The 15177-nt window shown below is 38.1% G+C and overlaps 1 protein-coding gene across 1 annotated transcript in view; it reads left to right on the plus strand.

Annotated features, from left to right (window-relative positions):
- The window catches only part of LOC124777831 (juvenile hormone acid O-methyltransferase-like), a 56418-nt gene that overhangs the window by 13475 nt on the left and 27766 nt on the right, over positions 1-15177 (plus strand). The window contains exon 5 of the mRNA XM_047253359.1: positions 14431-14578. Within this exon, the coding sequence (XP_047109315.1) occupies positions 14431-14578 (148 nt within the window). The remainder of the gene's footprint in view (positions 1-14430; positions 14579-15177) is intronic.

A 15177-nucleotide genomic window follows, 5' to 3' on the forward strand; every position in this document is an offset into this window, starting at 1 on the left:
TTGAGGAATATGACAGGAACGATCATTCGAAGCAACAATGCCCAGTAAACATTGACTGTAAAATTCATGATTAATGAGCCTTGAGCACCTGTTCATCATCGATACTGTGAAACCAATCGCACATCGACAACGACCATATACTCTGCAACTTACGCAGAATCGTCACTGGAGAGTGGGACAAACTGGACCAGGGCTGGCTTGATAATCTCATCGAAGATACATAAGCAAAGGTTTAAAGTCTGAACATATTAACGTTGGCCCAGGAATGCTGTGAAAAACCTCTAGTGGGAAGCAGAGGATTTTGTCCTTACACAAATATCTGTGTGTTTGATTTGGTGATCTGAACACATCCCAAATGAAAACAATCGCATGATTGAAGCCAATTTTTGTTTTCTGTCCAGTGAATTTCCAAATGAAAGGGCGATGCACAACATTTGTTGTTGCGTGTATTTTTTGAGGAAATAAATGCAGATGTCTCGAAGTGTTTGGGTGACGATTTGCCTATTCTTTCATTTCTCCAGAGAGTGGAGAATTCAGCATACGTCCTATGTCCAGAACATCTGCTATGAATTTCGCCTTGATCATTAATAATAAATTTTATCATCATTGCTTTTTCTCAATTCTATTACAATATGTAGATTTTATTTTAATAAAACGGATTGCTCTTCATAACCTCACTTCGAGAGCCAAACTGCTGAGCAGACAGCTCTCACAACGCAAGCACTTTCGGCGCTGAGGTGTCATCAAGAGCAACCACTCGTGACAGACGAGACTTGTTACATTGGTACAACGCCAGAGGTCCTGCAGTAGACTCACTTGTCACGAGTAGTCAATGGAGACAACAAAATCGTTCACGTGAAAGGGGCTTTAGACACAATCTGCCGAGACTTTCCAAAATAACCAGTTCTTAGCAGCCGAATCTGCACTAGTATATCATTACGATTTCTACAGGGTGAGAATTATAGAACTATTTGAATAAAACGTAAATTAGTTACAAACTACGGCGTGCACACAATTTATTCAACATATGAACGTCACTACAAATATTCGGATTTAGATTACGACATGTTCGATATTGCAGCCGTCATTGGCGATGGTGTGGCGCAGACGAATAACGAAATTCTGCATGACCCGCTTAAGTGTCGGAACAGCGATGCTGTCGATGACCTCCTGAATGGCTGTTTGCAGCTCAGAGATGGTTTTGGGGTTATTGCTGCAAACGTGTCATTAATATAGCCCCACAAAAAGATGTCGCATGTGTTCCGATCCAGAGGATATGGCGGCCAGTTGAGGCCCATGCAGTGGCTTCTGAGTACCTGTGAGCCATAATGTGTGTCCCCAAAGTGCTCTTCCAGAACATCAAACACTCTCTTGTTTCGATGGGGTCGAGCTCCGTCTCTCACGAACCATATCTTGTCGAAATGAGGGTCACTTTGTATAATGGAGATGGAATCATCTTCCAAAACTGTCACGTGCCGTTCGGTAGTCACCGTGGCATCAAGCATCAACGAATATCGAACCGACAATCCGTGACCGGACATTGCCCACTACAGAGTCACGTGCTGAGAGCGAAGAGACTTCTCGATCGCGAAATGCGGATTATCAGTCCCCCAAACGCGTTTATTTTGGTTACTGACGAACCCATCCAAATGACGGTGGGCTTCGTTGCTAAGCCAAACAACAATGCGCATGCTAATTCCCATCATGCTACGCAGCCAACAGTGCAGTAACAGTGCGGTCTGAACTTCCTAACGCAAATCATTCAGAGAAGCTATGACGATTTTATTTCATGTAGTTCAATATTTGCCCCCCCCCCCCCCCCTGTATATCACTAAGGTCAGCTAAATTCTAATGCGCGCTTTTGCGCTGATTAATTCAAGATGTTACAATAAGATGTGAATGAAGTGTTTCTCACTCTGGATATTTCCACACTATCACAAGTAGACATAATTTAACTTTGTTTATTTGAACAAGTAAACTTAGAACACAAACAGTCACTATTTCTGAAGCAGCGCAACAGAAGAAAATAAACGTTTTCCAACGATTCTTTTTAGTATGTGAAGGAAAGTTTCATCACAAATAACTGTTCTTAAACGAAACCGGTATAGATTCTTGAGAGCTTAGATTACGTTCTCGTGAGCAATGAAAAGTCTGTCTTAGAAAACAAAGTACGTCTGCAAAGTTGTATCTCACGGGCAGTACGACTTGTCCACGGCGCGGAACACAAAGGCTCAGAGCGCAGGTCGCGGGCGACGTCCCATCTGAGGCTGTGTCCAAATAGTGGTGGTACTTGAGTCGCTGGCTGGCGAAGACAGAACTTTCTCTAGCCGGCTCCGTGCTGGGAGAAATACTCGCGAGGCGGAAGTTATTAATTTCCCTATTGGCTTGCGAAGCTGCAGCGAATGCAGCTAGAGATACGTGTCTGGAGTGACGCCTGTTCTGCGCCCTCTAGCTGCTTACCGGGAGACCCTCTGTGGATTGAGCAAGATACGGCGGGAACCAGCATGACCGCAGGTGTTGGACTGACGATAACCCGCTGAACAGAGATGCCTTGCGGGTTGGCGGCGTCGCAGGCGACTCTGAGATAGACACCAGTTTACACGAGAGTTCTCCCTTAAATGATAACAAATATAACTAGAATGACAGCACAGTATCACTAAATTATTGAAACTGCCTAAAAATACTACTAGGAAACCAAGAGGCGTATCATTCCAATGGCAAATTACGTCCTTTTCTGCTAGCACAGACTTCTTGTAACGAATGCATCTGATTCCTTGATTTTTATATTATCGTGTTTCGTTAACAAGCTTTCCAAGATTTATGCGTTACCATTTTCTTCGCCTCAATGAATCTCTTTTAATTTTATGTGCTACTGATACAATTATAATGAAATATTCAGCGTTTCGAGCTCTTTAAGAGGATATATTATGCTTCTCTGACCTTTTATGGTGCAGCAACACAAACACAAAAGTAAATCGTTTCGAATACAAGCAACGCACGTAATCAGATGACCAGTACATGGACGCACCAGCCACGCGTAAGTCTGACATTTCCGCGACGCTACCTATACCTGTCCATCGCGAGGTGACTTTTCTCTGCAGTGACAGCTTTAAGCGACTGTGCCACGCCCCCTCTACTACCAAGGGCGCCATGTTCGTTTCGGTCAGACGCTGCCGACTCATCGCTACTCGGGACAGCTTTTCGTGTGGCAGAGAATCCGTAACGTGTGCTACAACACTGCCTATCCTTTGCCATGCTTTGTGCAGTTTCTTGCAAAGTATGTGTGTATATGTCATGTAATCTCACAATTTCGCTTATTATCGAAAGAACTATCACTTAGGATATAATGTGATATTTGACATGACATCAGAATTGAATTCAAGATGGCGATCCAAGATGGTGGACCTGGGAATACGAACACACTTCCTAGGTCACTTTTCTTAACTTGAAAGTGGCGGGAAATCAAAAAAATCATTCCTTGCAAATGAGAAAAGTAAACATAATTTAAATGTACCCAACGAGGGTACAGAGATTGAAATAAATATTGATGACTTCATCCAAACTATGCACAATTTTTGGTGAACTTAAGAACTGTTATAGCTAATCCAGATGAATCAGGATTGTATTATCCAACTTATGATGGAAAATCCAATAATAATGTAACAAAACTGTTTCGTTAAGTGACTGTAAAGGAAAGAAATAACATTTTATCTAGAATCGCACATTCTTTGATATTTACTATTAAAGACAGTCTTGATCACGATTTATTTATCGAGGTGACCGGTTTCGACCACAACCGTGGTCATCTTCTGACGTACAGGATGTATACAAAGCTTTAATTAGAGGGCTACGTACATTAAAGAAGATACATAAAGTTATGAAGCTATAAAAAGATGAATTACTATTGAGTAGGATCCTCTTTCTGTTGGAGAATCAATACTGGAGAAACCAGTGCACGTCTTACGATACATAATGGAGGCTCCACTGACTTCAGACTGCATGATGTCATTACTAACCACTGAATTATAAGTCGAATTACAATTTAAAATTTCTTAGTTAAAAGAACATTGTCAAGAACTAAAAATAAATACACACTAAAATTAGCTTATTAAACAGCTATTGTCAATTAAGAAGTGTTAAAAATATTTAACCATGTAGGAAAAATGAACTTCGGTTTGGCTGTACATGGGTTGCCCTCTCAAGGCCTGTTAGTGAACCATTTGGAACCACTGGTTGCCATGGTGAAGTTTGACGCCGTTGCAAAGATGAGGCAGCAGGCTTCTTTCCACTGATAGTTGTTGTAAAGTCGATAGTCGAACTAGTGGTTGCCATAGTGAGGACAAACGCCAGTGCAAAGATGTGGCAGCAGGCTTCTCTCCAACGAAATTGTTGTGAAAGTGGAATGGTGCGTCAGACGATGTATTATTGAGCAGCAACATGTCTTTATTGAAACGATTTTCAATGTGTAAGCTGCAATAATCTGTAGCTTATATGTATACTACATGCTGCACAGATACAATATGAAGTAGTTGTCCATATATATGAAATATTGTCTATGAAGTTGGTATGTAAATTACATGTGACAATTTTTAAAGGCATTGCTATTCCTCAAGTTATATTCCAGTCTTATAAGCAAATAAAAATAATGAAAAAGGGAGGAAAATTATAAAATTATGAGCCATAGTGTCAGAAATAAAATGATGTGAATTAGCAATATGCAGTCTAAAAGCATATAAGCAAAAATTCTAAAACAGATAGTCAGTCATAAAATAATATTTGGTGAATAAAATTACAATGTAAAGATAAAATATTTCCTAAAAGTCTTAATAATTTTGTTAAAAATTTTTAAAAAACAAAGGACAGAAGAGTAAACATTCTAAAGAAGATCATCGAAAAGCTCAAAGAAATGTTAATCTTTGAACTGAAGTTGTTCGTTTAAAACATATAATGGATTACTTTTGTGAAGTGAAAAGATTTCAATTTCTTCTCAGGTATTTAGCAGTGGTCCTTTTGGCACAGTATGTAATATTTTCAAAGTGTTAGAAATGCAACCCTCTGAATTATTGTAACCATCAAGATGTTGACCAAATATTGATTTGGTACATGCAGTACCAGTAGTATGTTCTTTGAAACGTGTTAAAAAGTTACGGCCAGTTTGGCCAATATACTGTTTCTCACAGTCATTACATGTTATTTTGTAAACGCCTGACTTTTGGTATATATTTGAGTCTCCAATTGTGTGTTTCAGTTTCATCTGTAGGGGGTTATTAGTTTTAAATGCTATTGTCACGATTGTGTTCTTAAATAATTTATTTATTTTATCTGAAATAGGTCCCATGTATGTCTTTTTGTAAATCTCTTCTTGGAATTTGTAACAGCATCATTTGTTTCTTGTAATTTTTGATATAACAGATCAATACCTGATGGGAATTATAATTGTTAGCAACTGCTATCTGTTTTGATGTATCAATCTCCTTCTGGATTGCATCATGTTGGAGAGGAAATTTCTGTATCCTATGTATCATAGTTTTAAAAAAATACCATTTTGTATCTTGATGGATGGCATGATTTAGCATTTATTATTACATCGGTTGATGCGGGTTTTCTATAAATAGAAATATTATGTTTTCCATTCTTATTTGTAATTGTGAGGTCCAGCAAATAATACTATTGTTACTTTCGTGTTCTACTGTAAATACAAGTTTTGGATGTAAATTATTTGAGTTGTTAGCGAAAGCATCAGTTTCTTCCTATAATTTAACTCCACAATTGAGCAATGCAAATATTAAACGTGTGATTGCTGACGTAAAGATTGCTGCAAAACATGCACAATTTACTAAGTCTGAAATATGTGACATTGCACGTAAAACTAAAAATGTCATTACTAATGAAAAAGATAAAAACAGACATAATAATGAATTAAAACTCGTACAACAAATCAACCAGAAGTTAATAACTAATAAAGCTCTTGCAATCAAGGCAGATAAAGGAAATACTCTTGTCATTGTTAGTGAACATGATTATGTTTCTAAGACTTTACATCTTTTTAATGCTAATGGAACAGCTGAAGTTAATAAAGACCTGACTTCAAGATTTCAAACAAAAATTAAAAAGCTTATTGATGATAGTGACTCTTTACTTTCACCTAAAGATAAAATAACACTTAAAGTTGTGAAACTCACTTTACCTAAGTTGAGATCACAAATAAAATTATACAAACCAATTTACCAATTCGTCCAATTGTTAATAATACCAACAGTCCCTCTTATCACCTGAACAAAAAGCTTAATCAAATCTTAAAATCCTTCTACATTTATGAAGAAAATTATAGTATTAAAAACAGTTTTGAATTAACTAAGTTAATTTATGATGTGCATATGCCAAAAAACGCAAGTTCACATTGTTGGACATTGCAAATATTTACACGAATATACCTATTCAAGAGACTATCTCTATTATTGATGATAACATATCACAAAATCATGAGCCCCGAAGAAATAGTAGAATTCATCAAACTGTTAAGAATTACTCTAGATTTTAATTATTTTTCATTTAATAATAAAATATACATACAGGAAGATGGACTTGCAATGGGGAATTCCCTGGCTAGCACTATAGCAGATATCTTCGTCAATTATTTTGAAATTCAGTTTTTAAAAAATAATCCAGAAATAACAAATAAAATTATATACTACAAAGGATATGTTGACGACACACTGCTATTATGTAATGGCTCTAAGGAAGAAATTGATGCTTTAGCTAACAACTCAAATAATTTACATCCAAAACTAGTATTTACAGTAGAACACGAAAGTAACAATAGTATTAATTTGCTGGACCTCACAATTACAAATAAGAATGGAAAACATAATATTTCTATTTATAGAAAACCCACATCAACCGACATAATAATAAATGCTAAGTCAGGCCATCCATCAAGATACAAAATGGCATTTTTTAAAACGATGATACATAGGACACTGAAATTTCCTCTCCAACATGATGTAATCCAGAAGGAAATTGATACATCAAAACAGATAGCAATTGCTAACAATTATAATTCCCATCAGGTATTGATCTGTTATATCAAAAATTACAAGAAACAAATGATGCTGTTACAAATTCCAAGAAGAGATTTACAAAAAGACATACATGGGACCTATTTCAGATAAAATAAATAAATTATTTAAGAACACAATCGTGACAATAGCGTTTAAAACTAATAACCCCCTACAGATGAAACTGAAACACACAATTGGAGACTCAAATATATACCAAAAGTCAGGCGTTTACAAAATAACATGTAATGACTGTGAGAAACAGTATATTGGCCAAACTGGCCATAGCTTTTTAACACGTTTCAAAGGACATACTACTGGTACTGCATGTACCAAATCAATATTTGGTCAACATCTTGATGGTTACAATAATTCAGAGGGTTGCATTTCTAACACTTTGAAAATATTACATACTGTGCCAAAAGGACCACTGCTAAATACCTGAGAAGAAATTGAAATCTTTTCACTTTACAAAAGTAATCCATTATATGTTTTAAACGAACAACTTCAGTTCAAAGATAAACATTTCTTTGAACTTTTCGATGATCTTCTTTAGAATGTTTACTCTTCTATACTTTGTTTTTTTTTAATTTTTAAAAAAATTATTAAGACTTTTAGGAAATTGGTGTACCAACTATTAAATATGAACCAACTTACGAGTTAGAACAACGAGAAAATATTCTGAAAAAATCGAAATTTAAGATATCTTTCTATGATGTACAACTGCAGAAGTAGCAGGATTGAGTAGTAAGAAAAATTTCGAACTAGATATCACATAACTGCAGAATTTATGGCACATTTCGAATTTATTACATTTCAGACAAATTGTAAAAATAATCAGTTACTTTGCTCTTCGTTATTCGACCACGTTAAATGGAACAAATGAAATTTTACCACAGGAAATCTGGAATATTAACCCACCAAACAATATTCTCAAAGCATACAATCAATTTCTCGATTTTAAATGAGTTACACTACTTATATCAGATGCTGACATAATTCTACGTAATTTCATAACGAACTATCCTATCTATGTGATTAATGTGACGTGCAGAAATAGTATTGTAAGTTCAAAGGAAAGGACTAGGAATCTTTGTGTGGAACTTTTAATGAACAAATCCCTTCAGATACTTCAACGTATGTTGGAATGTATAGTAAGAAAAATTTAACTTACAATGCTTCACACAGAATATTTACTGAAAGTTTTTAACTATATAAATGAATAAAAAATTAGAAAAAGTTAAAGAAATTTTAACATCATGTTTTCATTTCATTTTAAAATATTTTCAGGAAGATAAAGAAAACAAAACTGAAAAATTTAGTATGTTAATTAGAAAATGATTGCTCATTGTATTTCTTGTGTATAGCTCTTTTTATGCAGATTATATTAGCATTTTGAATTTTCAAAATCAATTAAGATTTGCGTGAGATCGATGGCTAAAGGACAAGTCTGCTTCAGCTGAACTACCAGTTTGCAACTCGTATTTTATCCGGTGGCAGGTGGCCTCTAGATAAAGATAATACTGACCTAGAGCAACAATTTCCGTCAGTGAGAGAAAGGTTGCGCACTGAGTGAACTTACGTAAACATTCTTTTCCTCTATTTGTAGTATGACTTACGTGAAACATTCTCTCGCGCCAATCTAAGGCAATTCAAAACTTCTTTCAGAGATGGCGCTGATGGACGATCCATTGAAAATAATAGGGGAACATGTTTTACTTAAAACATAAATTAATTGTTTTTAAAGTTGTCTTCAGTATTCATACTATCATTTACATGTTATTCACATTTCTTCACTTCAAATAAAACACGAAAATGTGAAGAAAATAACTTATTTACATTCAAATTAACTGATGGAAGTAGTGCTTGTAGAATGTACTTTGTCACTTGAATACCTAACATATATACCATTTTAGAGGATATTTACTGTGTCAAAGCTCTAAACCAAGTATGAAGATTGAAGGATTTTGACCATTATCTCATGAAATCATCAAAGTGTCAGTGGTTAGAGAAGAACTAGCTATTTGACAAAACTTTTTCTATTCTCGCTTCTGTACGATCTATCACCAAGTAAAGGGCAAGTTTAAGACCCATCCTAGGGAGCGGGTGGTGTGTTTCATCCCGAAATAATGGAGCCCTCTGTTATCTCAGAAGCAAGATGCACTGACGTACGGGAGGTCAGAGCCCGGAATCTCGGTTTATAGGACTAACACAGTGGAAGGTGTTCGCTAGCGAACGTTTTGCACTTTTTAGGAATGAAGCTAGTTTTGTCGTATTAAATTTCATAATCTTGAAATGGACAATATCAAACAGCTAAAGCAGTGTTGTGACTGTCTAGAAAAAAGAATATTAATGAATTTCATAAAGATAAGTAACGAAAAGATGGATTTGTAAAGAAAGTGCATCGAGACATCAGAAAATTAAAGTTACATGTGAATTTGGTAGAACTGTTGGTAAAACAAGAACACTAAAAAATCAAGTACAATCGACAGTTCATAAAAATCGTATGGCTGCTCAAGAAGAAAGAATTAGGAAAATTTTGAGCAAAGGATAGATTTCATATATTCACCATAATTCATTACGTTTTATTTTCTTACGTTCACTTTTTATAAAGAAATATTAAATTTTATTTTCTTACATTTACGTTTTATATGAAATATTAAATTTTATTTCCTTGCTTTCACCTTTTGTATGAAAAAATAATAATTTGAAAATTATTGAACGTGATACGAAAAAATGTTCAGATTTATTAACTTTTCTAAGTAATTTAAAAGAAATTAAGTGATTTAGACCTGAAAAGTAGATGTTCTGTTAAGTTCTGTGTAAGTTCTAGTGAGCTAGCTCACGAGGAACGAATCAGCTAGTGAGCTAGATCTGAGATATAATCTACCAAAACGTCCTAATCTCATTGTCTATAGAAAATCTGACACCCACGCACATTGAACCACATGTGGAATATTTTTAAGCTACACTGAAGCGCCAAAGAAACTGGGAGAGGTATGAGTATTCAAATACAGAGAAATGTAAACAGGCAAAATACGGCGCAGCGGCCGGGAACGCCTACATAAGACAAAGAGTGTCTGGTGCAGTTGTTAGATCGGTTACTGCTACTACAATGGCAGGTTACAAAGATTTAAGTGAGTTTGAACGTGGTGTTATAGTCAGCCCAGGAGCGATGGGACGCAGCATATCTGCGGTAGCGATAAAGTGGGGATTTTCCCGTATGGCCATCACACGTGTGTACCGCGAACGTCAGGAATCCAGTAAAACATTAAATCTCCGACATCGCCGCGGCCAGAAAAAGATCCTGCAATAATGGGATCAATGGCGACTGAAGATAATCGTTCAGCATGACAGTCTTCCACAAATGTTTGCAGATTTCAATGCTGGGCCATCAGCAAGTGTCAGTATACTAACCATTTTCTCAAGTACCGTTGATGACTGCACAACACAAAGCATTACGCCTTGCCTTGGCCCGACAACACCGAAATTGCACTCTTGATTACTCGTTTCAGATTGTGTCAAGCGGATGGACGTGTACGGCTATGGAGACAACCTCATGAATTCATGGACTCTGCATGTTAGCTGGGGACCGTTCAAACCGGTGGAGGCTCTGTAATGGTGTTGGGCGTCTGCAGTTGGAATGATACGGGACCTCTGATACGTCTAGATACGATTCTGGCAGGTGACACGTACGTAAGCATCCTGTCTGATCACTTGCATCCATTCATGTCCATTGTGCATTCCGACGGACTTCGGCAACTCCAGCAGGAGTGTTCCACACCCCACACGTCCAGAATTGCTACAGAGTGGCTCCAGGAACACTCTTCTGAATTTAAACACTGACGCTGGCCACCAAACTCCGCGGACATGAACGTTTTGATCATAACTGAGACGCCTTGGAACGTGCTCAGAAGAGATCTCCAACCCCTCGCTCTCATACGGAATTATGGACAGCCCTGCAGGAATCATGGTGTCATCTCCCTCTATTGTGGGAATCGAAGATGATGCTGACTAGTTGTTCCTGTTATCGACATTGACATTAGCAAGATATATGTCTTACCTTCAAATTTGAAGTCGATAACAAATGACAAGAGAAATATTTTTCTTCGTGTTATATAATTAAGGATTAATAATTTCGGATTTTTGCTTTAAGTGTACTGTGAAACCTTGGTTCTAAGTCAATGGGAAGTACCCTACAGGTTTTGGTGAGTGAAGTTTCGAGTATCAAAATATGCGATAATCGGCCATTTCTTTTGATAGTATTGACTTAGAAGCTTAAATTTTTACACTGCGAAGGGGCCATAGACCTTGAATATGATACGCCAACCTGTTACAGAGAAAGTTTGTCTTAAGGGACGGACAGACAAACAGACGGATGAAAAATGACCAAAAAATATTTTTTTGTGTTATAGTTTTACATATTAAGCATTTTCGATTTTTTTTGCTTTACAATTGTACTGTGAAACCTTGTTTCTAGCCAAATTTCATGATTCTAGGTCAACGGAAGTATCCTATAGGTCTTGATGAATGAGTTTTGCGAATATGGAAATATGTGACATACATAGCTGCATCGACTTATAACCTTACAATTTTTTTACCGTTTAGAGACCACAGCCCTCTCTGGCTGCTGAGGCAACACTGGGATAGCTGTGCATAATGGGAGATGGGACTCTGTGGTGTGGGTAATGAGAAGCCTGGGGGCGGGGGGAGGGGGAGGGATAGCAGTGTGGAGTGGAGGACGCTAAAGTGCTACCTGTGGGAGCTCACAGGGACCATGGAGAGCGAGTAGGGCAGCTATGTGCAGCCGGGAGGTTTGACGGAGGGTGGGGTGGGGGGTTAACGGGAAAGGAGACTAATAAAAAGACAGTGGGTACATTGGTGAATAGAGGTCTGTGTAGTGCTGGAATGGGAACAGGCAAGGGGCTAGAGAGTAGGACAAAGACTAACGACATACATAGCCAGGAGGGTTACAGGAACGTAGAATATACTGCAGGGAGAGTTCCCACCTGAGCAGTTCAGAAAAGCAGTTACTGGTGGGAAGGACCGAGGTGGTGCAGGCTGTGAAGCAACCATTGACATGAAGAAAGTTGTGCTGGCAGCATGCTCAGCAATGTGGTGGTCCAGCTGTTTCTTGGCCACAGTTTGTCAGTGGCCGTTCATGCAGACAGACAGCTTGTTAGCAGTCACGTCCACATAAATGCAGCACAGTAATTGCAGCTTAGCTTTTGGATCACTTGACTGGTTTCACAGGTAGCACTGCCTTTGATGGACTAGAGTAGGTGATGGTGGAAGTGTGACGCTACAACGCAGTCCTTGCTATGAATTTTTCCGCTTACTTAACACATGAGCAAATGCCGGGATGGTTCCTTTGAAAGGGCACAACCGATTTCCTTCCCAATCCTTCCCTAACCCGAGCTTGCGCTCCGTCTCTAATGACCTCGTTGTCGACGGGACGTTAAACACTAACCCACATCATCACCACTTAACACATGAAACGGTTTGTATACGATGTATTGTCTAGCGTAAATATGTATTGTAAATGCTATGTTTAAATTATGTAATATTTAACACTGGCAAGTCAGGGCATATTTAGTTAACGTTGAAGTCAGAGAGATTGTTTTGTCGTGCCGCTGGGCGCGGGGGCGCACCAGCGGGCAGTAGTAGCAGTGACGCCGTGCTCGCCGTAAGATGTACAGTCGAATGCTGCTATTCCTAGCTATGTTACATCTAACGACTAGTGTGTGGATCTAAGTACGACGGGAAAGTAATGGTCGGCATATTTGGAAGCATGGCCGGGCAAGTCATTACGGATTAATGGGCATAGTGCTGAAGAAACGAGGGCTTAAATGTGAAGCGCACTGTGGGCCCAAGTCGCAACAGTAAAAGCCCACTGTCACATTGTGTCGCCGCCGTGGACTTGCGTCGATCCACCGACAACGAGGGAAGTAAGATCTACATAATTTTCGTAGGATTAAATTGTAGAAGGCTTGCCAGTGACTGTGCTTTTCTCCGAAGTTGAACAATTAGTAACAAGATTTGTCTAATCGAAGTGTTGCATTCCACCCGACAATAACACCAAGTAGGTTCCTTCCGATCCTTATTTATCTAATTGAGCCGAGTGTGTCACGCCATAATCAAGAGAAAATATGTTAATTATCAAATTATTAGCATACACGGTGAAGAGTAAATTTCAGACTGTTTTGAACGATTGGTTATCATGGTTAATTGTTGCACTTAATAAGCTTATGCGAACCGTAGTAACTTAATAACAGACTGAAGTAATAAAATTGATTATTAAGATTTATTTCCATGCATATTCAGCTTAAGTGGCCGGCCGGTGTGGCCGAGCGGTTCTAGGCGTTTCAGTCTGGAACCGCGCGACCGCCATGGTCGCAGGTTCGAATCCTGCCTCGGGCATGTGTGTGTGTGATGTCCTTAGGTTAGTTAGGTTTAAGTAGTTCATAAGTTCTAGGGGACTGATGACCTCAGATGTTAAGTCCCATAGTGCACAGAGCCATTCGAACCATTTTTTCAGCTGAAGTTAGTTCAAGGATATTTCATGAAATTATAAAGCTTATTCCACCTGACAATCGCCCAATTAATGAATTTTTATCATTCAAAACATAGTTAATCAATTATTGGCGATATATTTCATTATCAGTAGATCAAACTGTGCAAAGTACGTAATTTTAAAGACAGAATGACAGTCCATTATTCAAAATCTAGACAGATAATTATCTGTGTTGTCAGCATTGCACTTAGCTGACAAATTATGAACAAAATAACTATCAAAATACTTATTGAAAGTTAACCACTAATGTTTAAGTGTAGTTAGATTGTTATGACATTATTTTATATGACTACTGAGCCTGACACAGCACTCACGTAAAAGTTCACGTTCCACCTGCTGCGCTACAAACTGGTAAACTTTATTTTTGACACAATTATTCACGTACTTAACAGTACTGTCGCTTATCAGTTGAGCTGGCGTCTGAATTTTTAATTGCTTTTACAACTTAATCATTTCTTTCGGTAAAATTTCCACTGGCAAAATTTATTTCCAAATTATTTCCATTATTTCATTTACCGATCGTTATTGAATGAAATTACTCATTCAATAATGATCAAGTTATAACGTCTCCTGTTTCCCGTTGAATTATCATTATTTACTTTGTATTCGGATGCCTTATCCCGACATGGGTGAAAGTTCATAAGTCACGGTCATTGTTAACTTGTAATTTCGCAAATCCCGGGAGGCCATGAGGCATAGGGTTGGGAGCAGAATGTAATGTATTTTTTTCTGAAGACAAATCGTTTGCAAGCGTTGTAGTGGAGTGTCGATGTTCACGGATTTTGCCGTTCCTCTCAGGACGTGGAGGAGTTCGTTTCTCCGTACCAGCACAGTGAGGACCCAGTGAGCGACTTCCGCCAGCTGCTGCAGAGCGAGGGCTACCAGGTGCTGCACTGTGACGTAGCGCCGCAGGTGCTCTTCTTCCCGAGTGAGATGCAGCGCAGAGGTGAGCAGCTCCTTTACCTTTAGTGTCAGCCAGTGTCTCAGAAACAACGCTTTACATGTGCCTGGGTGCATCTAACGCCAAAACCTCCAGCTGTCCGACACTCAGACCTGTACCGATCGTTGTATGTCGATAGTGTGTCAACCAAAGCTACGATTTAGTTTGTACTATGTGCTGTCGTCCAGTAGAACGACGTAAACGTTAATTAAAAGCAACATGAGAACTATGGAGCACACAAAAAGCACTACGATCAGTAACTGTCAGGTATAGTTTCCGTGGGGAAGTTGGTAGAGCAATAGATCGTTGTACTAAGCATACTGGGTTTAAAACCCAATGACTGCAATTTTTTTTTACTATATTACGAGTGAAAGTGTTATATGGAACTACGTCATGTTTATAGAACTGTGCACTTGGCAGTCTGTTTCCGCTTCGTTCCATTGAAAGCACGTAGTAAACCTACAGAGTACATTTGCAATTTCACAATATACAACCAGAACAAAAAGGAAGAAACAGTTGCATCACATGTGCAGAAGTAATAATAATAATAATGGTCACAATAATAAAAGTAATAGCCGTAATAATAAAGAGCGTGATCCATTCAG

The sequence above is a fragment of the Schistocerca piceifrons genome, chromosome 2 (genome assembly GCF_021461385.2).
Source record: "Schistocerca piceifrons isolate TAMUIC-IGC-003096 chromosome 2, iqSchPice1.1, whole genome shotgun sequence".
NCBI lineage: Eukaryota > Metazoa > Arthropoda > Insecta > Orthoptera > Acrididae > Schistocerca > Schistocerca piceifrons.